This window comes from Vanessa cardui, chromosome 19 (assembly GCF_905220365.1).
Source record: "Vanessa cardui chromosome 19, ilVanCard2.1, whole genome shotgun sequence".
In the NCBI taxonomy this organism is placed as follows: domain Eukaryota; kingdom Metazoa; phylum Arthropoda; class Insecta; order Lepidoptera; family Nymphalidae; genus Vanessa; species Vanessa cardui.
Genome location: NC_061141.1, coordinates 7,787,727 through 7,812,237, shown reverse-complemented (window position 1 = coordinate 7,812,237; position 24,511 = coordinate 7,787,727). Strand labels below are relative to the sequence as shown.

The window sequence follows — 24,511 nt, the reverse complement described above, 5'->3', positions numbered from 1 at the left end:
TTGACAAGACAAGCATGTAAAAGTCAAACGAAAATAATCAAATTTTAACATTCACCATATTAAATTATTTATATTAAAGTCTTTTTAAAAATTATCAACAATGAGCGAGTAGAATACCGGTAGAATACCGCGCGAGCGAGCGAGACAACATTAGTTTGTTTGGCGCAACCTTTCTTCGCTCAGTAACGAACTAACGAACTATGGATCGAAAAATCGGAGATCTAGTTCGCGTAGTTCGTCTGTGGGAGCGACTCTTTCGAACTAGTTCGTTCGCGAACTACACAACTCTAACAGACACACACTGCGTAATAACTGAACCGACTGATTGATTACCACGATACAATTAAAAATTTAAATCAGTTAAACCAAATAAAAATACATAATATGTATTGTAAATAATACAAGTATACTAGTAAATAAATAAATATTGGACAACATCACATACATTACTCTGATCCCAATTTAAGTAGCTAAAGCACTTGTGTTATGGAATCAGAAGTAACGACGGTACAACACACAGACCCAAAACGAGATAGAAAACTAATAAACCTTCTAAATCGACTCGGACTTCCCGGGAATCGAACCCGTGGCCTCAGAGTGGCGTACCCATGAAAACCGGTGTACACACCATTAGACCACAGAGGTCGTCAAATGTACATAATATAGCATTAGGATAATTTGAATTGGTCAGGCTTGAAAATCAGGTAAATGTGTCCTTAATGATATCTATGTTTAGGGTACACGTCAATCAATCAAAGACAGGTTTAGTATTGAAAGTGAAAGCGGTAGGACAACGCTTGAATGCAAATCGAAGCGAAGGTATCAATCGATGCATACACGATGGCGTAATTACAATATCACTATGGATTTGCTTATCAAAGCTGAATTGTATAAATTTGATAAACGTGACTGACATCCTTTGTCATTCATAACAAAGGCACTCCTATATTGTTTTCATTTATTATAGCTGCGCAAACTTAATGGCCTAATGATAAATAGGTCACGAACGCCAATAGACATCTGAACTGTTAGAAATATTAATACATTACTTTTATATCACATACATTTACTTGGTGGTAGGGCTTTGTGCTCGCCCGTGTGGATAGGAACCACCCACTCATCAGTTATTCTTCCGCCAAATAACAGTACTCAGTATTGCTGTGTTCCGGTTTGAAGGGTGAGTGAGCCAGTGTAACTACAGGCACAAGGGACATAACATCTTAGTTCCCAAGGTTGGTGGCAAATTGACGATGTAAAGAATAGTTAATATCTCTTACAGTGTCATTGTCTATGGGTGATGGTGACCATTTACCATCAGGTGGACCATATGCTCGTCCGCCAACCTATACCATAAAAATAAAGAATGCGCAATAACTTGTGCACTAAGATATGTCTCTGTATTTGCGTATCTAGTTTGGTATGAAATTTTGGGTCTTATTTCAAACTTGCATTACATTAACATATAAGAGAATTTAATTAAGTTTCCTTACAATGTCATCCATCGCAGTGGACGAAAATGAATATAACCAGAATGAAACACGTGATAACCGAAACGCGCTTGCCTGCTCATAAACTTCATAGTTTCACTTGTACTGCCCTCTACGGCATCTAAGTTCGTACATGTGCATAATTTATTTCATAGGTAACAATTTGTAATCAGTATTTATTATGTATAATTATATGACAAATGAGAAAGTAACCAGTAGTTTGTCGGTCTGTTTCTCTTTAACGCCTGTGATATTTTGTATAAACCAAGTTTGAAATAGAGAGAAGGAAATAAGCTACTACTTATGTCTAACAGCTAAAGACCAACCCCAGGGGGAGTGACGCCATTAGCTACAACTAGTATTATACATATAATTTTAAGTAACATTTTAATTTGTTATTTGAAAGATACCCAATAACTTATAGCACTTGTATTCTAAGTTTTAAATCCTATATATAAAAAATAAATATATATATTCAGGTGTGGCGCGAACAAGAAAACAAAAAATGTTTGTATTGCGATTTTGAATCAATCAACACTGCCATTGTTTCAAACCATCGAAATCTACCAATATGGTACAGACAGACTAGTATGGATCCTAGTTAGTGGCTGTCTGTGAATATTATAAATATTATAATCAAAGAGACCAGGGCAATTCTACTAACAAATCGTTATATCGTAATCGAATTGAGACGCTATCGTTGCCTCTTAGTTTTCTATTCTAACACAACGATAAAGTTACGATTCGGTCGAGTTTGGATTGGAATCTAACCGTATCATCACAGATATATGTAGAATTACCCACCTAAGTTAGATTAAGCTGAGTTTGTTTGTAAGTGATAGTTAAAGTTGGATAGGAATAGAGTCGGTAACGTATCGTAGCCTTTGTATTGGTTCCCTGTTTTGGTTCTAGGTATAAATATTAAATATATTATACTAAGTGGTAATAATGTCCTCACATTATCATATTATTATTACAAAGAGGAATGTCATGTGTGTATGTTTTTTCCTGTTTCACTTAAAACTTAGTAATGTTATATATCGGGTACTTTAGGGTACCATTTATTAATTAGCCCATAAAACAAATAGTTCCTTAATACTTTTGTATTCCAATAACCCTTTCATATTTATACATATATATAATACCTTACACGATAAAGATTAATAAAATCAGGTTTTTGAATTAGTAGGCGGAAGAGCAAATAGGCCACCTGATACTAAGTGGTCACCACTGCCCTTTGACATAAGCGCTCTCAGAAATATTAACCATTCCCCGCCATACATCTGCAATGCGCCACCATAGTTCGGACATCAGACGTTAAGTCCCTTGATTTTGTTACACTGACTCGCTCATCCTTTAAATCGGAATACAAATATGCAAAGTTTTGCTGTTTGGTAAAATATCTGATATCCTCCTATCCACACAGATTAGCTCAATGCCCTAACACCAAGTCTCGCTTGTGTAGTATATAAGACAAACCGTAAAATGTATATACAACAAATATGGGCCACAAATAACCTTCGATTATACAGTCCGATAATGCATCATAAAATAAGTCGTTATCTTTATAGCACAGGTGTAATGTATACTAATACTATAAATATGAATGTAACTCTGTCTGTCTGTCGCTTTTTCAATAGCAAACCAACAACAACAGCAGCCTGTAAATTCCCACTGCTGGGCTAAAGGCCTCCTCTCCCTTTTGAGGAGAAGGTTTGGAACATATTCCATCAACCTGTTCCAATGCGGGTTGGTGGAATACACATGTGGCAGAATTTCTATGAAATTTGTCACATGCAGGTTTCCTCACGATGTTTTCCTTCACCGCTGAACACGAGATGAATTATAAAGACAAATTAAGCACATTAATCAGCGGTGCTTGCCTGGGCTTGAACCCACAATCATCGGTTAAGATGCACGCGTTCTAACCACTGGGCCATCTCGACTCTCGGTGTAATGTATACCAATATTATAAATATGACTGTAAATGTGTGTCTGTCGCTTTTTCACTACCAAACCGCTGAACCGAATTTGATGAAATTGTGTATGAAGCAAATTTGAACTCCAAGTAAGACTACTTTTTACGCCTAACATTATATTTTATGCATAACATTCAAACCCATAAAACGCGAGCGAAACCGCAGGCGGCAAATAGTATAATTTATCACACCGCAAATGTTACCTACATTGCAGATACAGACATAATCATTAAGTCCAAAATTATTTAACGGTATCACACATAATAGTATAATTGTAGCATTAAAACAATGCGTTCAATTCATTTCTCACGTACATTAAGTATACGATTGCGCATACAAAAGCATAAATTAAGTTGAATATTTTTTTTCGTAACGGTTGTATTTTAAACCGAATTCAAGGGAAAGATTTTTCTCAATTCGTCGACATATTTTCTTCTTCTTCGATAACAATGGTTTTTTTCAATTGTGACGGATGAAAATTTAATCTGTTCAAGATTTGAGTCCGTGAAACTCTTCGTCATAATCAAATTCTTTGCATAGAAATGATACGAGAAATTTATCAACTTATTTCCACGATTATTTTAAGCTTATTTCTGAGTCTTGGTTTTCGGTAACTGTTACTGTTCGGTAACATATATGTGAGTCAAATCTTTTTTTTGTGGCTTTTATTTGTGCCAAAAAGGCGAGTCAAATCTTACGAATGATTTCCTATTGAGTTTTAATCGCACTCTCACCCTCTGGATGACAGAACAGTGACAGTACATAATGCTTAATTAAATTTGAATACAACAGATTAAACAAGAACTTGTTTTAGAAGATTTTCTATTATAAGTCTTTTAATATATTATGTATTTTTGTTACAGCTGCGTTTATGTTCTAAGTACTAATGTGGTATTAAAACCAATGATATATACAGCCATTTGAATGAACAGGTGAATAAGATAACCGGTAGGTACGGACGCAATTTATTTTACTGCGCCATAATTACGGCAAAATAATTGTTAGTACATTACTCTACCCAAAAGAGACTAAAGTTAAATTAGTTCATTATTTTATGCCGTCGAGAGTGAAATATTTTAATACAGTGGATAAATTAAGTATTAGTTATATATTTTATATATAGATAACAATACATTTATTTTAGGAATTTCATTCATCTTTATAATTAAACGGTACTGAGTAATATACCTGCAGAATCTCTATTTTCTTCCAGATTGCAATTTATTTTTATCTATATAGACTTACCTATAGTCAAAAATTCAAAATTACCCCTAAGAGTCTACCAGAATTAAGTTATGTATTGATTTTTATTATAGTTGATTTCACTAGAAAATAGGGAAGGTAGATTATCGTTTATTTATCTAACCTACACCGTGATTAACAATGCTTTTTTATGTTATTGTATGCTATTGTGTTTCAGTTCATATGTGTGAGTCAGTGTTATTATAAAAAAATACCCAATCACTTTCTAAAGCTGACAGTGTATTGGCGATCGAAATCAATACTAATTATATAGCTGAAGAGTTTGTTTAAACGCGCTAATCTCTAAATCCATTAGTCCGTATTCGCGTTAGTCTATTATTGTAAAACTAGTCGCCTGCAGCTTTAATCGCGTTTTTGGGGTTTGGTTGTCATGTGTCAGGCAAAAAAGTAGCCTATAAGTATCCTATATTGGAGTTCAAATTGGCTTCGTGCTAAATATCATCAAATTCGGTTCAGCGGTTTGGTAATGAAAGAGCGACAGATACAGAGTTACTTTCACATTTATAATATTAGTATTGATTAGACTCTGTATATAATATAATATGGTAACGCTACGATCTACAGGAGCAGTAGGTACTATCGCGAATAGCGTCTAATACCATAATACATGCGAAAGTTTGAATAGAGAAAGGCTGAACAAATCTGAATTCAATTTGAGCTAGAAATAGATTATAGTCTGAAATAGCATAGAAACCGAAACAATATTTTAATTTGAATAATTTAACATAAAATAAATTCTTTTTTTACAATTAAGTATATTGTTTTGTTTTGTTTTGTATTTGTTTTTATATTCCTTATAAGATATCATGTCATATTCAGTCATATTTTTTATGTAGGAATTATTTCATGCCCTGTAAGCTAGTCAACAGACGTGTTCCGGTCTTTACAAATGTTGTGAATTAATTGCGATTAACATCACTCACGATGTAACGCGTTTATAACTGATATTACATTAATAAGATACGACGTTTCCTTCCGACAGCTCTTAATTACTATATAAACTAACACAGCAATTCATCATTTACGTGTCATTGTTCTTGATAATACATTTCAAATATAAAAAAGGGCCTTATCATTAGTGCACTTTTGGATATATAATTTCTTTTTTAATTTTGTTCCGGCTTATTATTTCTATCGAAGAAACCGGCAAGTAATTAAAGTAGTTATTTTTTTCTTCAATCATAATACATAATTGTTTATTATATACAATATACCCATTGTGCAACATAGACAGTTTGGTTACATTATATAAATAAAAATTTTAACAAAAAGAAAAACCGACTTCAAACAAAACAGCATTTTAAAACAAATGAATATGCTCTAAAAAGTAATAAAAATAATTGCGTATTGAACACATTTTTTAGAGTCCTCCTAAGTAAAATGAAATGAAAAATATTAGACTACTTAAAAGTCGATTTACGATTGAATTATAACGTAGTTATAGTTATTGGTATATTTGGAGCCAGACGAATTGATAACCTCCTCCTTTTGGAAGTCGGTTGATAAACCTGCGCGGAATTTAGATTCTACCGAGAAGGTTCTTCTCTTGATTGATGGCTTGTTTATTTTTTATTCATAAATGTCATTTTTCAAAGACATCGAAAATTTAAGATGAATAATATATAGTAAAAATTCTCTAATTTATCGATATAAAGTGATAAACTCAGCATCCGTTGAGTCATGGGATAGTACGAGTGACGTCATAAGCCGGAACTACAAAAAGTAGCTCTATGTCTTGTATTCTCACAGGAAATATTTCTTATATTGGAAAATTGTCGTCCAACAGGTTGATTTCCTCGTTCACTTCCTACGTGGAATCTCATTGCTCTATAACGGTTGTAAAAATAACTCGGATATCTCTACAACCGTACCTTACTATTTATAGACTTAAGGCCTTAAGATATATAGAAACTATATTATTTAGAGGTATAGTAACGACAGATAAGTTGCAATAAATATGTATTATATACCTGTATAGAATTATAGATGTATATAGATAGATTTTATTTGATGGAAGGAAGTTCTGTACGATATGATGAGGAGTTTCGGAGACAGACAGTGAAACAGACAATAAATGCCAGCAAACCAAACACGACTTATACTTACTTATGGTATTGCTATCTGCTTTTGAAATCAGTTATTTTATTGTTAACTTCTATTTTATCAGATATTTTAAGTTAAGCAAACACGCATTTCATCGTACATAATATATGATGCATAATTAATAAAAAAAAACATACTGTTGATTTATATCGTACCCCATTTTAAATAGTAAATAATATCGCTTTACAATAATACTACTCACAACAATAAATAACTAAATAAACTTAAACTATACAAAGTTTATTTACAGACGTATTGGTAAAATTTCATATCAAAGCTTTCATTTCATCGATTCAGTTTCTTTGAATTCTACGATTCATATATACGTCGATAAGAATGCTTTTAAAGATACATTAGCCTTATTAAGTAATTGCCTTGGCATTGAAATGCTCCGTTCATTGTACATTACGATTTATTAATATGAATGACTACAACAGACATTAGCGGTACACACTACACAAGCCCTAATTTTAATTTACTTGATATAAGTATAATAAAAACGTTATGAGCGCGTAACAAATCGTATATATAAATAACATTGTGGTATACGAGGAGTATGACGTCTAGTGCAATTCTTTACTTGGGGATTTTAAAAAAACATATTAAAATCTCTTTGGAATCTTAAAGATCGAAAATTTACATCGCGATACATGCAGTAATATCGAGGACAATCGAAATAACATTACGCACGTACGCAGCTTGATCGTATCTTCATTCATAATAAATTATAATTTATTTCAATATTAATTTTTATCTCTGGTCCAATTATGTCTCGCATTGATAAATTAATTAATTGCTTTTTAATATAAAGCGGAACTAAATAACAAAAGATGTCTAGAATTATTAAATTTAATAAAAATACTTAGTAGCCAACTTTTTGCCTTGTATTTGTTTATGTTGTGCGATCATCTAGACTGGTATAAATGTTAAAATAATTACGTCTGTGTGTTGCTCTTTTTGGGCAATACGTTTTTACACACTGAGCAGAATTCGATGAAATTTATACCATTTTATACCTAGCACCTTCCTGTTTACAATTAAAACGCGAGCAAATTCGCGTAAGACGATTTAAATATACATATATCACTGTATCAGAAAATAAGCATTATTTTAAATATACATATACATATCTTGTCATTGTGTGTATGGTCCTCTTTGTTAAGATCCTATGAACCATGGAAAATTACATTCAATCAATCAATATTATATTATGACATAATGACTGACGACAATTGAATTTCTTGTTGTACTACAATAAAAATAATACTGTAGTAATACAATGTGATCTATACTAATATTTAATACTAAAGACTGTCACATTTTCAATGCTAAATCACTGAACCCAATATGATGATATTTGATATGCTATTTATTATATTCATCTTGCAATCCAAGGAGGTCGTAAAGGTATTTTTATAAAAATTAATGACAAACACAAAGCCGAAAAATAGTTAATCATAAAGACTAAATACTTATTAATTTAAATAATACATTTCGATTGAAATGACTTTAAGTTCATCTTGCTAGGAATCATCAGCTACTAAATAATAAATTAATTTTAAAAAAGATAAATATGCGTTTTTGTCTATGCCATTCCTCATTGTGCTATAAAAAAAGTTAACATCATAAGGATTACTTATAGAAAAGTAGAATTATCCACTTTTGTTATATGTGTACTGCATATGTGTCTCAATTTGAGTGCATTTGACACATCAATTACGATTACCAACAAAAATAAATTGAATTGCTATGTTCCAATTTAAAAAGAATTAGTAGCATTATAGTAATAAGCAAAAAGAATAAAAAAACCTACTATAAATGTGATAAACAAATCCTATTTTGTATACTTGCATGTCTATGCTCTCCAACCGCACTTACTATTAGATAGTTCCATTAACCTATTTACCTTTCTGTATTAAATAAATAAAAAAGTTGTTAATTTGAAATAAAATTATTTGTTTTTGTAATAAATTTATATCTAACATTGCAATCTGATTTTTTTTTTATCTTTTTATTCAAATCTAATATGACCTACTTTATATATTAAAATAATAGCATTAAAGATAATGATTAATGAAACTATTATATATGAAATACTGTCATAAATATCATCTGTGAGATATTATTATATTATGTTTAAATATAATAATGTTAATATAGCATTTAAAGCAACTTAATTAAGTCAGTCTCAGTATAGCAAAAATTATAATGCAAATTTAAATAATTCAAAAACAGAAGAATAAAACATATCAATTGCAAAGTAATTATAAAGTAATAATAAGTTATATCAAGCAAGATTTGAGCTACTAACTTTGTATATATGTTGTATAGTTCCAAAATATTTCTGTCCTATTCTTTCAAACATCAAATTGGTTAGGACAGAAAGAGAACAATCTATATAACTATTCTCTAATATACAACAATAATATAGAATGATAATAGGAAGAACAGGCTCTTATTCTAGATACTTACTTTTAAGAAGATTATCGAGTATAGCGTAGAGGTCTCTTTCAGATTTGAGATATTCCTCATCCTCAATAATGGGCCAATCACATGACAAGTTGTATTCTACAATATCCACTTTATTACCAGAGTCCTCCGGATTAATATATAACCTGCAATCAAATTAAGTTATGAAAAAAATTGTACTTGTACAAGAAAACAATTTTATACAATTTTTTTAAATTATTAAACATAAAGTCAGTCGTTTCATAGAACAGTCTTGAATCCTATAGTTACTTTACAAGTCCACCATGTTGGTGCAACTTTCTGATCAGATATTTGACTGCAAAACATGAATATTTTTATTATTATATTCTGACTCATTTGATTTAAAGCATGAATAAGCCAATGTTATTACAAGCACAGGAAACGCTATATTTTAATCCCATGGTTTAAGATATAATTTATGCTGCTTAGTACCAGTACATAGATAACCACTTCTCCCATATAAAAAAGTAATAATTAAAGATATCACTTTTGTATATTTTTATCTAATACAATTTATAGTTACTTTAGTGCATTGAAAACAATTTAGGGCTACATAAATTGAGTAAATACTTGTTAGACAAACTGACAACATCGAAATTCTTATTGAAATTAATAGGTGCAATAATATAGATAGAAAATTTGTAATTTAAGCATTTTGTTTGTGATCTATATATTCATTTCATAAGATTGTAAAATAGTGGAAATGAAAGAAAAGATTTGTATGAACTCTGTATTAATACTTGTAAATAGTCTAGTTATACTATTTTTCTAGAAACGGAAGCATAAAATAATACATGCAGTACAAGTAATTTATCTTATCAATAACTTTGATAACACTGCAAAAATATTATTTTAATTGTATGTGTTAGTGACAAATAATAGATATTATGCATTAACTTTATGAATAACATCACCCAAATTCTTACACATTTAAACATACAATTTTTTTATGTTTAAGGTACAATACTAAGTAAAATATTTTATACATATTATTCCCGTAATAAACACACTCAACAAATAAGTATTTGTAAAAACAAAATGCTTAAAAACAACTAATTTAAACACAAGTTTGAACAGGTGCTGACTTGCCGAGTTAATGAATCTTGTTCGTAGAACTGCACGAGTTTTTTGTTACAGTGGTTCAATATATGATGTGAAGTATCAAAATTTATCAAATTAAATACATACCATGTTTGATCATCTGAAAAATCCAGAGATTCCACGTCAATAAGATCAGAATCAATCATATCTTTGTTTATATTTTGATCAATCTGATTCATAATAACGACAAAATCGAGACATCAATTTGGCACTTTTCACAATTCACATATAATTTTTTATGCAAGAACTACATTTATTACATGAAATATTGTATATTTTATAAATAAAAAAGTATAATAATTATAAGAACCTACACGAAATTGTACCAGACAAGTTTAGTTTGGAATTTGACATATCACCATAAGTGCCAAAAATGACGAAACAACGGTAAATTCCATAGATATTTATTTCTAGCCACTAACAACCTTTTTGTATAATTTTATAATTATTGTTTTATATTTAGGATTATTATATATTTATAAATTTTAGGAGTTTTAATAGGTCACAAACCTAAGATAAGATTATTATATTTTCACCGCTAACTTTATTGTCTATGAAGTGTGCTTATTGTAATTTTTCAAATATTGCAACACTTGCCTTCAAAAGTCTTTTTCTTTTGTCTACGGACACGTCGTGAGCACGTTGTTTGGTGGATTTCGTGCAAACTAATAAAATGTCGTCCCATCTAAATTGGATGATTATCAGAAACAACAACGCCTTCTTAGTTAAGAAGCGCAACATTAAGAAGCCTTTCAGCAAAGAGCCCAACAATGTGACTAACCTCAACGCCTACAGATACAATGGCTTGATCCACAAGAAGGCTCTCGGCGTGGTCGAGAATCCCAACAGGAAAGGTTTTACTGTTGTGTACAAAAAGGCTAAAGCTACGAACAAGCCGTCAAAGAACTTGGTACGTCGCCAGTTCAAAGCCGGAGCGAGGAGATCCCTCCACAAGGTAAAGAGGTTGATCAGAGCTAACAACTACCGTACAGACTTAGCCAAAGCTACTCTTCGTCGTGCCTCAGCTATTCTCCGCTCTCAAAGGCCCATCAAAGCGAAGAAACCCGCAGCAGCCGCAGCAAAGATAGATTAACTTTGTATGTAAAGTGATAATTAAAGTATAAAAGCCATTTACTATTTTTCATTTCTATACATCCACTTTTTATTCAATTTATTCTATTTAATTTCGAGATATATTATTTTAATTGAAAAATAAAAATACTATAGATATTTAGCAGAAATATGGGAAGAAAGAAAATGAATGTGCAAAATAAGAAACACATTTTTGTCATTTTATTTATTGAAAACAAAATGCTAGATACTTGATAAAAATGTAATTGGATTTTGAGTTATTTATAAACTAATAAATTATGGTCTAAAAAATTAGCCTCAAAACATGATTTTCCCATATAATACTATGTCAGTACTCTTCAAATATATAACAGAACAAACTCGGTAAGCTTATTGTACTTTAAAAAACTTGAATTGACCATTTTTATTTATGTATATATACTTGATCGGGATTACAATATTGTTGTGATCAATAAATTGGTGCAATTTAATGACTATAACATCAAACTAATACATTTCATAATAAGGTTATATTAAGCAATGGTATTTGTTTAGTTTTTGCCATATACATCTTTAAAATTAATTTAACAGGACTAAAGTAATGCCATATTTCTTATGTCCAAATAGATCTGCCTCGTCATTAGATTTGGCACTAATTCCAACGTTATAAACACTATTTTTATTTTTTCAGATCTGAACAGTGTTCATTTCACATTACATATTCTGTCTACTTCATATTTGGACATTTCAGGGCATATCATAGTCCTACCATATTAGTCAATAGATTGGGTATTACAATATTTCTCAATGTTGTATTATAATTGAATAGAAATTGTATAAAATACTACAAGCTAAACTGTGATTACATTATGTCATATCCAAAACTGATAATAGTTTTTAAATCTACTTTAATATATGAAATAGTTCGAAATAATCGTTTATTTTAAATTACATCTGTGACAAAAATAATATGATATTAATTTTATAAATTCCATTTAAATATGGAGAAGATAGTCGATTTACATACGCAAATTTTATTAAAAATGCAAAAAAATGGCATATAAATAAAATGCATTGAAAAAGAAGAAATACGAGAATATAATTATTAAATAAGATAAAAATCGCAAGTTGAATGCGATGTGATAAACAATTCCTTATAGATTTTGAAGTGACTTCATTTAGGATAAAATAATGTCTATAGTAATATTTAAGACTCACTGCTCTCAATATAGTCAAATATATTTTGCATATATTTAATATAACATTGCTTTAATGGTATCTACATAATAGGTGATTGAAGTATTTTTACATTTAATTTAAAAGTATAATTTTATACTATTACAAAATTAATACATTTTTTTATGTACTTTTATTATTTGTCACTGACTTTTCTCTTGTAAAATAACGATATAAGCGTGGAGTGTCGATGTGTGCGACAAAGTGCATTATATGCGCCGTCCTGCTTTTTCGTTATTCACTTTTGAGAGCATTAAGTCTAGAATACTATGTATCTACTACCATTAATGTACCTAAATTCATATTTTTAATTAAAAAAAATCTACGACTGTAAGATGTGAAGCATATTTAGGAGTAAGCATATACAAAACACTTCAGGTACAAAATATAGTAGACATGAAAATGAAAGGCACAAACATTTAACCTATTTCTTATCAAAGGCACAGTACACCAAATTTTTAATATCTTAATATATATATGTGTGTATACAAAAAACATCGAGAGTATTAAAAAGCAGTTGAAAATGAATATAAACATATAAGCCTTGATTATAAAAAACAAACAATTATTTTAAGATCAAAATTTAATTGTAATCGTTCCTGTAGTTGAAATTGGTTCAATCTTCTATTATTTTATTTCAAAAATATGTTTCCAATAGTTCAGCTCATACAGCGTCATACTTAATAAATTAAATAAATAATATGGTTTTATTTCAAAAACACAATAAAACTTATATTATTTATTTTAAGTGAATACAGAGTAAAAAGACAGAGGTGAGTTTATACATATTTTTTTGGAAATAATAGAAATTATATTAAATGTAATAAATTAAAGAGTTTGTGCTAACATCAGACACAGTACCATCAATTCACACGTACATAAATACTAGAAGCTCGTGGAAACGCTTTTATTCTACGTCAATTATTTATATTACAGTTCATTTTATATTTTCATTTAAGCTACCTACACATATCCTACGATAGGCACACATCAATTTGTCTACTCTTAAATTTTACTTAAGTACAAAATGAAATATATATAAATCGAAATTCGGATTGCATTTATATTCAGTTACGTTATAATACTAAAACAATTTTTTGTTTATCAATCTATGCTCGAGCCAAAATAAAAATTATGAATAAAATTTCATGATGATTTAAAATTTAGCATAACCAGACAATTTTTCAATTGAATCATATTCCCCAGTCCTAATTCTTCAATTAAGATTATAAGTGCGTAAAAAAAGGTATTTACTGCGTTTATACGCAGGCCAAATATTTACATTTGCAATTTTTATTGTATATCGTTAAAACGAAATATTATATTACATAATTTAACAAGCCTCAATAGCTTAACGAAGTATCATAACTAATATTAAAAATGCGAAAGTGACTTTGTTTATTTACGCGTTCGCATCTTAACTACTCAATCGATCATTGTAAAGTCAGAGGTATAGAACAACACCTATGACCACAATATACTAGACGCCCCCCTCCCTCATAGTGCGGGCGGAATTTCGTATAGATGATAAATGATGGTAATATCCTTCCTTTTTGGGATAGTGTACCACCTAAATACGAAATATCCCCATCAGAAACTTTGCACTCAAATCCGACCTTGAAATCTTAACTACTACTTTACCCGTTAAACGGTTAAAAAAATCTTGTCTAAACGTCAAAATGGATGAGTTGTCGTTGAACCATAGAGTTGATGATGTGTCAAAAATAGTTATATATTATTTAAGTAAACGTCGTCGTCTCTTTTTTTAGAATTTACAATAAGACAAAATAAAGTTTGATTTCAAAGATAAAATAAGATAGATGTGCTCGAAAAACCCGGCCGAATTACTTCGAAAAAAACTCGAGCTTTTGTCAACCACAATTTTTTCTACGAATAGTGATAGTATTAAGAATGCAATCCAGAATTAGAATTAAGTATTACTATTACATGTATTCAAAAGAGGATTACTAATATATAGCAACTATGTCTACTGATGTTTAAAATTCAGTGACCAAATGAAAAAAAGAGCCTAAGTATGTTTTAAGAATAAAATATACACAATATTTTATCAATTCGAATCATTTTAAACTAATAAATTTGCGCAAGACAACATAAGCTTCACATTACTGATAGCAATGTTATTATGAAAAAATAAATGTTATATAAAACAACCAACAACTATTAATTGTTCCTATTTTGATTACCAAAGTAAGGGTTATTAATATTAATTCTTTTTAGCATCAAATCATTTTTTTTTAATTGAAACACTACTGTTATCTGTATACATTTTCTCTACTATCCGTTATTAGTCTTCTGATCTATAAGTAAGAAGCTTATTGTTTTCTCTTAACAACACTTCATAGACAATTCTTATATCCGAATCTTTTCTTGAATATAGTAACTGGGCATTTGTGTATATGTAGTATTGCTTAAAGGCAGTGAAAACGAACGTAATGTTATTGTCGAAATAGTGAAGAAATACTTATTGCCATTACTAATACTGCATTGGTCAAAATGGCTAAATTATTGAAGTATATTGTGCAATATTTTTAATATACTTTTATAACATTAGTGGTATTTAAAACCTTAATATATACTAGAGTAAAATTGTTTTAAAGCGTTGAATTGTGATGGTGGTAATTAGACTGACTAAAAAATTATTATACATTAATTTAGACAATATACTAAAAATGGCGTAATTTTTTTTAACTAATGACACATAGTATTTTATTTCCATTTGGAATGTGCAAACACACATGCCACTTTTGATATATTCTCCGTTATACACAGCTTACATAATTATTTATATAAAACCATAGATAATAACTTAATTAATTACATAATCTTAAAATGATGACTAGTACAAAATAACAATTTATATATGTCGGACAATGACACATTATAATGTGATGCAAAATATAAAAGGCAAGTTCGTTTGAAAGGAAATATCCATAAATTTGTAATAATTAAAAATAATTTTGATAAGTTTTAATAAATAACTGGAATGTTTAATTCACATGGTATCGATAAAACTATCTACATACTTAATTCTATACATTGACTTATATTTAAATATGGATTCAACTTGGATATACTCCACAACCCCCAAGGTCATTTGAATAAAACCAACCTTATTTTATAGACAAGTTATCTATAGTGCGCACGCAAGTTGATTATCATTAGAGCCAGAATAAAGCTACCACCAACACAGTGAGTGTTGGAGGTAGCTAGCCTTTGCCATTGTCTTGTCACTTGTTACGCAATTATTAATAATTTAAGTACTGAAATATATAATTAAATTATATTTAATTTATAAATATGTGTGAATATTAAAGTTTTTATGCAAATATCGACAAATTATTTTAATGATTTAATGTCAAATTGTCACCTTATTATTAAAATAATTCCACACTACTAAGACATTTTTTCATAATGGCAATCAACTCATGCGCTTACTATAATGATGTACCAATAAAATATACATTTAATGTACATATTATGCAACTGCAAATATTTTGAAAAGACAAAGGTTGCGGTAAATCCATGCTAAACCTTCCTGTCTCCTCTTGGACCATAAACTAGATGTGTTTTTTATCTATATTATCTATCGTAACTACTTCGTTCACTGATTTATCGATGAAACTAATATATAAACACAACCTAAGTCGAATAAGCACCGAAAATTATATTATGTGCGTTTTGTTTCATAAAAAATAAATCTTAGTTTTATAATTACTTTAGTCTATTTTTAAACCATAGAGGTCAAACCAGATACCAAATCTTTTATGTGTCTGTTGTCCATTTTTATACATGTGATTCTAAATTAGCTAATTTTTGTGCGATAATTTGTATAAGCAAATAAACATATGTACGTATTCTTTTTGTACTGACGGCTGTGTCTTTTTAGTAGACTCAGTACTCGATAGTTAAAAATAGACTGAAGTCTATTGTTATTTTAGTATAATATTCTAAATAATTTACAATTTTATTAATATGAGTGGTCTTAAAATGTGTATAATTTATTAATAATATAAAATTAAATACATTTAATAAATGGAATGTAACCATGATTAAACACCGGACTTCATAATTTTAATTAGCCAATAATAATAATAGTAACCAATACAAAAAGGTATTATAACAAAATTACTCGCATGCCAATTTACTGTCAAACGAACTGAGCGCTATACCGAACGCTTGTAACGCACACAGCGGATACCTAAAGTCCATAGTGAAGACATCTTCGGAGATTCTACCGAATTGCATCACCACATAATCCGGTTCCGAGTCGTGTACGATCTGAAAGTTTTTCACACTTGCCTGAGTAACTCGTCCGTGGAAGTTTAGTACGTAAGATTGGGTCTCGTCGTTCCAAACGGGCGTTTTGTTGTGTAGGACAACTATGTCGTCGAAGTTCTGGCTCTTCCATCGTTCGAGGAGCGATTCGCTGTCGTCTTGCGGTGCGATTGTAACCCTCTGCCGATCTGGTGTCATCCCTGGTAAGATGACAGTCATCTTGCGAGGTCCTTTGAAGCCCAAGACGTTGGTATCCTGGAATATTAGTAATATATGTAATATATAGTATGAGAATATGTAATATATAAGATTTCAAATTAACATGGTTATTTTTATTATTAAAGTTATTAATATCGGGATATTTACCATGTTTTTTATTTTTGTTCGGTGGAGCTCGATATTTCTCTCGTAAAAATAAAAAACATGGTAATTATCCCGATATTAATAACTTTAATAATATGTAATATACATATATGTGTATATGAGAATATGTACAAGCATCTCGAACGTTTTAGTTTGATGCCATCCATGTAAAATTAAAATACATTAACTCTTAAATAAGCAGGTGTTAAATGATATTGCTTAATAGAATTTATTTTTGATTGAATTGTTTGAAACAAAATCATAAAACTTAATACTTAGGTAACAAAACAATTTTTCAATTAATTATTTATGTGTTTTTATACATATTTTACTTTACTGCGGTTAAACTTATTAAGATTACTTTGATATACCAAAATTTATTTTATGAAGAATTTTTTTTTTTTGTAATAATAACAATAAACTTCCTTAGAAGATGATACATTTTTTGATAATGCCAATGCCACTTATAGACAGTGGCACTGTAGGAATGTTCACTATTGCTTACCTTTTTTGTTAAATATGCCTGTAAATATACTCTCAGACAAACAGACAACAGAAACTGTGGTAGTAGGTAAAAGACTAGTATATACTTATACTACTACTAGTTTAATCATTACATTATGAAAGAATGATTGATCTGAAGATAGCAGCGGGAGCTTCTGCCTTCTATATACACGGAGGCCTTCTGAAACTGGTACTTACATAAACAACAGCGGCGAGCTCGTGTCGAGGTGGATCCCTGTGGTTCTTCCTCCAAGCTTTACCGTTGTCGTAGACCGTGAAAGCCGTGCCAAGCAGATTGGATCTCAGCTTTCCAGCGAAACTATCAGCTTGGCGCGTCAGTTCCGTCGGATCCGTTGATATGAGATAGTTCGATGTTGCTGATTTTTTACGCTTTCGACCTACAAATTACACAAAAATGTGACATATTTGTACGGTCAGCAATAAAAATAAATGGGGTTTTTTTATGTATAATTTCAAAATACAGTGTAAACTCTTTATAACGTTATCCTTTATAACGATAAGCTCTCTATAAAGTAGAAGTGAGCATGGCTTGGTTGGTTTTTTATTTTGGTCACTCCATATAACGATAATTCTCTATAACGACAAAAAATTCTCAGTCCCTTGAGTTTCGTTATAACGAGTTTACACTGTATATACTTTCAGGAATTGAGTGAAAGCTACACACGTATTTATTCCTTCTAAAAGAAGGAGATTTTATATTTGTAATCATGGTTACCGTTGACAATGATTACAAATATAAAATCTTCCATATCGCGATTAATACTATAACTTATCTCAAATCACAAATCCCTGATAACAGATGTTGTCTGATATTAAGATAAGTGTTATATTTTGTATCACATTCTATGAGTTATAAATTGACTGAAGAAACAGTATATAATTTCCCCAAGTTACTTTTGTTGCGTCTAATAATTAATCTCTGTTACCAATTAATATTCTATTAACATATTTTAAAATATACATACTTTTATATAGAACATCTGTAGTTAATTGGTTGTTTTATTGGTATTTAATTTATTTTTATAATGTATGCCAGTATATTATATTACAGTAGTCGACGTATAATTCATAAAATATTTATAAAAATTAAAATTAATTCATTCTCTTATCGCATTCATTTTGTCACTGTATAGCTGTATAATAAATATTTTTGTAATTAATTGTATTATATTCACTGACCAGCTAACAGGAACACTTTCTTGCCGTAATCTTTTTCAAGATGCAAGAAGTAAGTTGGATACAATCCTCGATCCATGCCCTTTCTATCCCGTGCGATGCGACACTTGTACAATGTTCCATGTTTCGCTGGAGTTATTACAAATGTCTCCACGGAACCTTCCACGGATCCCTCGATTTCTGCCGTCTGAAAGGAAGACCATAAATTCAAAACAATGATTAAATTAACTAGTGTTAATAGAAAATAGTATATATAATAATATTAATAATAGAGAAGAAATAGCTCCGAGTAAGTAAATATTTAAAATAAATAAATATAATATATAATAAATAAATAAAATTTAAAACACACATTTACCATAATATTGTTTATTTCTTAGTCTGTTAAAGAATTATCAAATATTGATTTAAGTTCTATTGCTTTACCGTTAAAAACTCATCGTAAGAATAAACAATCATACTGTGTTTTTTGTTATGACTAATTAAAATCTAGCTTCTTTCTAACACTAACGCACAACTTAAAACCACAATTACCATTACTAATTTATCTTATAAAATATTTGTCATTTATTTAGAAAAAAAATTGCACATGTCTACAGTATTGTGATAAATGTTCGTCACTGATCACGAAGGCTAAATCTAAAATAGTCTTTGTACAAATGGAATAGAGTAGGTTAAAGATAGATTAAATCCACTTGTATCATGTAAATTGTATACATATTCTCTGCACCCAAAATATTTTGCAATTTTTGTTTGTTATACAACCAGTACAAGTTTAAGGTAAGAAAATCGTTGGTCTATTTTCTAGCTTACAATGATAAAACAATTATGAAAGCTGTATTATATCGTTTAAAAATTGAAGTTCTGTCTAAAACTTCCTTGAAATAAAGATTTTAACTTACATGTATTTAAAAATAAAAATTGAAATTATGTACTGAGTTAATTGAATGATGCATCCAATCAATTGTTTATATAAATTAAGATTACACCAATTATCCTGTAGCATTTACTACGAGGAAGACGCGGGCGTAAAGGATAACAAACAACCATTACAAGGACAGCTCGTAATATAATTTAAAACCGGTATCGTGTAGTTTCATATTTCACTTAACATCACTATAACACTTACATAAATTTACTTTACTAGATTATTAATGGTAGTTTGTACATATGACCCCAGTGACTTTCTCAACCTTTTAAAATATTTTTAGCAATAACTTTAATTTACAGAATACAATGTAAGAAAATGACAAAAAAAGACTGTTTGGGAGTTTGGGAGTCATAACATATATTTCGAAACTAATGAGGATGAGGATAAGACTATTTAAAAGTAAAGTAAAGTAACAGCCTGTAAATTTCCCACTGCTGGGATAAGGCCTCCTCTTCCAATAAGGAGAGGGTTTGGAACATATTCCACCACGCTGTCCCAATTCGGGTTGGTGAAATGCACATGTGGCAGAGTTTCGATGAAATTAGACACATTCAGGTTTCCTCGCGATGTTTTCCTTCACCGCCGTGCTCGAGATGAATTATAAACACAAATTAAGAACATATATATATAGTGGTGCTTGCCTGGGTTTGAACCCGCAATGATCGGTAAAGATGCACGCGTTCTAACCACTGGGTCATCTCAGCTCATCTAAGACTATTTACAAAGAAATAAATAACATACATAAATAAGTAGTAGTACTGTTGCAAAAGTAATCATGTCATAACACACTCCTTATAAAATCACTTATATAGAAAAATAACACTGACACGCAAAACTAACATTGAACATCGGTCAAGATTTAAACTCATGTTAAAATAAACAAAATAACAAAAAGTTACCGTCGCAAAAATAAAGCGGCTTTTGCGTCAGCGGACAGGAATATTCAGAATTGTTTAGTCACGTTATTTTTTTATATTCTTAATATTAATTGTTTGATATATTATTTGGTTTTATAATACAGAAACACGTCATTAATAAACTGACCATATATTTCCCTCATATTAGGACATAAAAAATAAAGAAAATATTTTTTATTACAAAATGATTGAAAAAGCGTAATATTTTGTCATAGCTGGATTTTTTTTTTTGAGAAATGCGGAATGGCGACTATATCCGGAGTGTCCCACTCAAAAGTAAAAGTATGGTCACGTTAGTTAAACCAATTCCATTTACTTCAATGACATGAGTGGACATAATAATGGTTGGTAATGGGTCAACATTAATTGTATAATTTGGACCAATCAATATTGTTTTATGAATCAAAATTCATTCATAACATTATACAAATTAAATATCAAATCGCGTGAGATTATTAAATCGGTCAAGCACCCTGAGGGACGATGATAAATAATTTATTTAGTCTATTTATTAAACTACCTAACTGTGTAATTTTAAAATTTAGTTGCCTGTTTGATATAGATGTACTATGTATAGTGTACACAGTATATAATTCGGTAGTATTGGCCTGCGGCTTTAACAACAACAACAACAGCCTGTAAATTCCCACTGCTGAGCTAAAGGCCTCCTCTCCCTTTGAGAAGAAGGTTTGGAACATATTCCACCACGCTGTTCCAATGCAGGTTGGTGGAATGCACATGTGGCAGAATTTCTATGAAATTTGTCACATGCAGATTTCCTCACGATGTTTTCCTTCACCGCTGAGCACGAGATGAATTATAATGACAAATTAAGCACATGAAACAGTGGTGCTTGCCTGGGTTTGAACCCGCAATCATCGGTTAAGATGCACGCGTTCTAACCACTGGGCCATCTCGACTCTTGCCTGCGGCTTCGCCGCGTGCAAACTCATCAGTTTAGTAATTAGGACTTTAAATCATAATAAGTACAGTACAAAGTCACTTACGTATTTTAATAATGATTTATAATGTTAAGTCTTCGCATGGTTGAAATAAAGGAGTACACGAAACATTTATATTGAAGAACAAACATTTTGTATGTTTGTCTTGATTTTTGTTGAAAGGATTCTTCTTCGGCGAAATTAGTTAAAAAAATTTAAATTACATTTGCACTTATTAACGTTTACCGGGGCAGTAGATGTCCGGACATGTCAATGTAATTACTTTCTTATTAAAGAATATAATATGTATCTGACTATCTTGGTTCAGGACTTTTCTTTTCGGGCTATGTAAGGAAGACATTGTTTTATATTTATGATTTACCTGGCTGGGCGAAACATCTCGTCGAGGTCTGCCTTGGAGTGGAGCGACGGCTGCATCAGCGCACACGTCGTCCGTGCTCGCATCTCGTCCCATGCTGCAAACCGGGACACTTTCTCTTTCCTCTTCCCCACTTTCTTCCCCGACATCGTCCCCCACTGTCAGGACTTCGATTTGATTCCCTAATTCTGTAAGCAAAAATTAATTTATGAGGAAATTGTCTTATTGTAAATTAAGAAGATTGTGCTGGTGTCAAATTAATATCCTGATAAAAATTATCAGCAATTATATCAGCTAATTTAACCCAATATTATAAATGTGTGAAGCTTACACATATTAAGTTTGCCTAATCAATAGATTTTGCATGTACGTAAAAAATACAGAAATGTGCAGATAGAAAAAACACTGGAACAACACTTCAAAAAAAAAAAACAACACTTAAATATATTATTAGTGAGTCTCTTGCACAAACTTAGCGTTTATTCAAAATATTTCTTTGGCAGTTTCGAAATCTATTATGAAAGGTTTTTTTTTTAAATTTATTTAATTATAAACTGCAAGTCATTCATCTATAATTGTCGCCAAAATGATAAAACCTTTTTTAAATTAAATTTTTAATATCAAATAGAATACTCATACGAATAATTAGTTCTGTTAGAATAACATTCTATTTTCTCTTTTTTTTTCTTATACAGCCTGAGAAGTGATCTCTAGTAATACTTATACTATAAAAATATAAGATTTTTTATATAGTGACATGAGAAGTAATATAAAATTAGTCATATTTATTAGAAATCACTACTAGCTCAAAGTAAAATTTAGTAATTAGAATATTAACCCAGTTACTATGAGTCACAAGCAAGGTTCTCTATACATTACTCATTTCATTGTGGTTGAACTAATACAGTCATCTTTATTGATTCCCTGTAGATCATGAAATCATAATAATCGTAAAATATTAACCACTTGAGGCTTAAAACCTAAGCAATATTCACTTTTACACAATTGTTTATTGATAACAGATTAGCAGTTAACATTCTGCAGAATCAATCTTAAGTTTAATAAAAAAAAATTTAAATGTTGTACAAACATTTTGATAAAACTGAATGTATAAGAGATTTATCAACTTTTCAACTTCAATTGCATACATAATTTGTAAGTCTTAGGAAGTCCTAAGATAGATTTATAATTTTTATTTTATCATTATCATTTTTATTGTTTACTGCTAAAGATACAAACCATTTTGAGTCAATTATTCATTATTTAAATAAGTATGTCTAGCGCAATAATAAAATATTCATTACTATTACACATCTAATGATAAAAATAATATAAAGAAACTCAATTGAACTGAATAAGGCATAGATTCAACAAATAAAATATCTTTTAAGCCTAGATTTATATAAAATAATGCTCATACAACAATAAAATTATAATACCAAGCCACAAGGAATAAAAAAAAGTTATAACTTACCATCATAGGTGGACATTCTATTTGTTTGGAGGGGAATGACTTGATCGGGATTGACTGGCGACATAAGAAATTGCATCGGACCATCATATCCTGTTATGAAAAAAATTAAATAAAACATAAAATTAAATAAGCATAACGAAAATGACGAAACATCCATGCGAAAAGACTACAGGTCATTTTTAAATACTCATGCTTCTCACATACCATGGAGTTCACGAGAACGACTGCCAGATATAGGACGTTTGGCAGAACCCACTCTTAAATCGTTAGCCTGGACCATACCAGAATTTTGTCGTTTCTGTTTCATCTTCTGTTCTAATAATTGTCGCTAAAATTTTAAACATTACGTCACATATTATGAATAACTTTATTAATAAAAACTTAAAGAACCATGTCATTTATGTGTTATTTAAATAAAAATTAAATATTCTATTTTGTGAAAACTTAATACTACTTACTTGTTGTTCGATCTTTTGATCACGAACGTTAACTGAAGCCATGTCGCTTATTTATTTTAATTTATAAAAATCCTTTATACACCAGTTTTGCAATTTATATAGTGTAGACTACAGTTTTCTTTCAAAATTTGATACAATTATTGGCATTTTTTAAGCTCAATTTTTGTTTATAAATCATCTTGCCTACCGTTGCCCAGAGAACTTTGAGTTACCATATAGAAATATAAATTGAGCATCTTTAAATCCATTGCCAGTTTATTGCAATTATTTATCTATTTTATATCTTTAAAAATAAAATCTTCTTCCTTTCATATATTTTAG

At 30.1% G+C, this 24,511-nt stretch overlaps 3 protein-coding genes across 3 annotated transcripts in view; 1 reads left to right on the top strand and 2 right to left on the bottom strand.

The window, feature by feature from the left end:
* LOC124538071 overlaps positions 1–10,794 on the bottom strand; it is a 34,346-nt gene extending 23,552 nt beyond the window's left edge. The window contains exons 1-2 of the mRNA XM_047115076.1: positions 10,511–10,794; positions 9,305–9,447 (exon numbers count right to left, since the gene is read on the bottom strand). Of these exons, the coding sequence (XP_046971032.1) occupies positions 9,305–9,447; positions 10,511–10,602 (235 nt within the window). The 5' untranslated portion in view covers positions 10,603–10,794. The remainder of the gene's footprint in view (positions 1–9,304; positions 9,448–10,510) is intronic.
* Positions 10,795–11,019: 225 nt separating this feature from the next.
* LOC124538070 (60S ribosomal protein L28) lies at positions 11,020–11,553 on the top strand. Its single transcript, XM_047115074.1, has one exon. It carries the CDS (start codon positions 11,097–11,099, stop codon positions 11,514–11,516), a length of 420 nt encoding a protein of 139 aa, XP_046971030.1. The 5' UTR covers positions 11,020–11,096; the 3' UTR covers positions 11,517–11,553.
* A 4,987-nt stretch (positions 11,554–16,540) lies between these two features.
* LOC124537861 (protein king tubby) lies at positions 16,541–24,390 on the bottom strand. The gene is made up of 7 exons (XM_047114808.1): positions 24,191–24,390; positions 23,937–24,060; positions 23,733–23,822; positions 22,262–22,446; positions 19,094–19,277; positions 18,092–18,291; positions 16,541–17,281 (listed from the first exon to the last, which is right to left on the bottom strand). Exons 1-7 carry the CDS (start codon positions 24,230–24,232, stop codon positions 16,877–16,879), a joined length of 1,230 nt encoding a protein of 409 aa, XP_046970764.1. The 5' UTR covers positions 24,233–24,390; the 3' UTR covers positions 16,541–16,876.
* Positions 24,391–24,511: the final 121 nt, after the last annotated feature.

What these genes read in the sequence shown, in the direction of transcription:
- LOC124538070 (XM_047115074.1), top strand. Translation starts at nt 11,097, where the DNA reads ATGTCGTCCCATCTAAATTGGATGATTATCAGAAACAACAACGCCTTC.
- LOC124537861 (XM_047114808.1), bottom strand. Translation starts at nt 24,232, where the DNA reads ATGGCTTCAGTTAACGTTCGTGATCAAAAGATCGAACAACAA. An exon ending in TCGTTCTCGTGAACTCCATG is followed by an intron (nt 23,823 to 23,936) that starts GTATGTGAGAAG and finishes TTTTCATAACAG; the next exon opens with GATATGATGGTCCGATGCAA. An exon ending in TAGAATGTCCACCTATGATG is followed by an intron (nt 22,447 to 23,732) that starts GTAAGTTATAAC and finishes TTTTGCTTACAG; the next exon opens with AATTAGGGAATCAAATCGAA.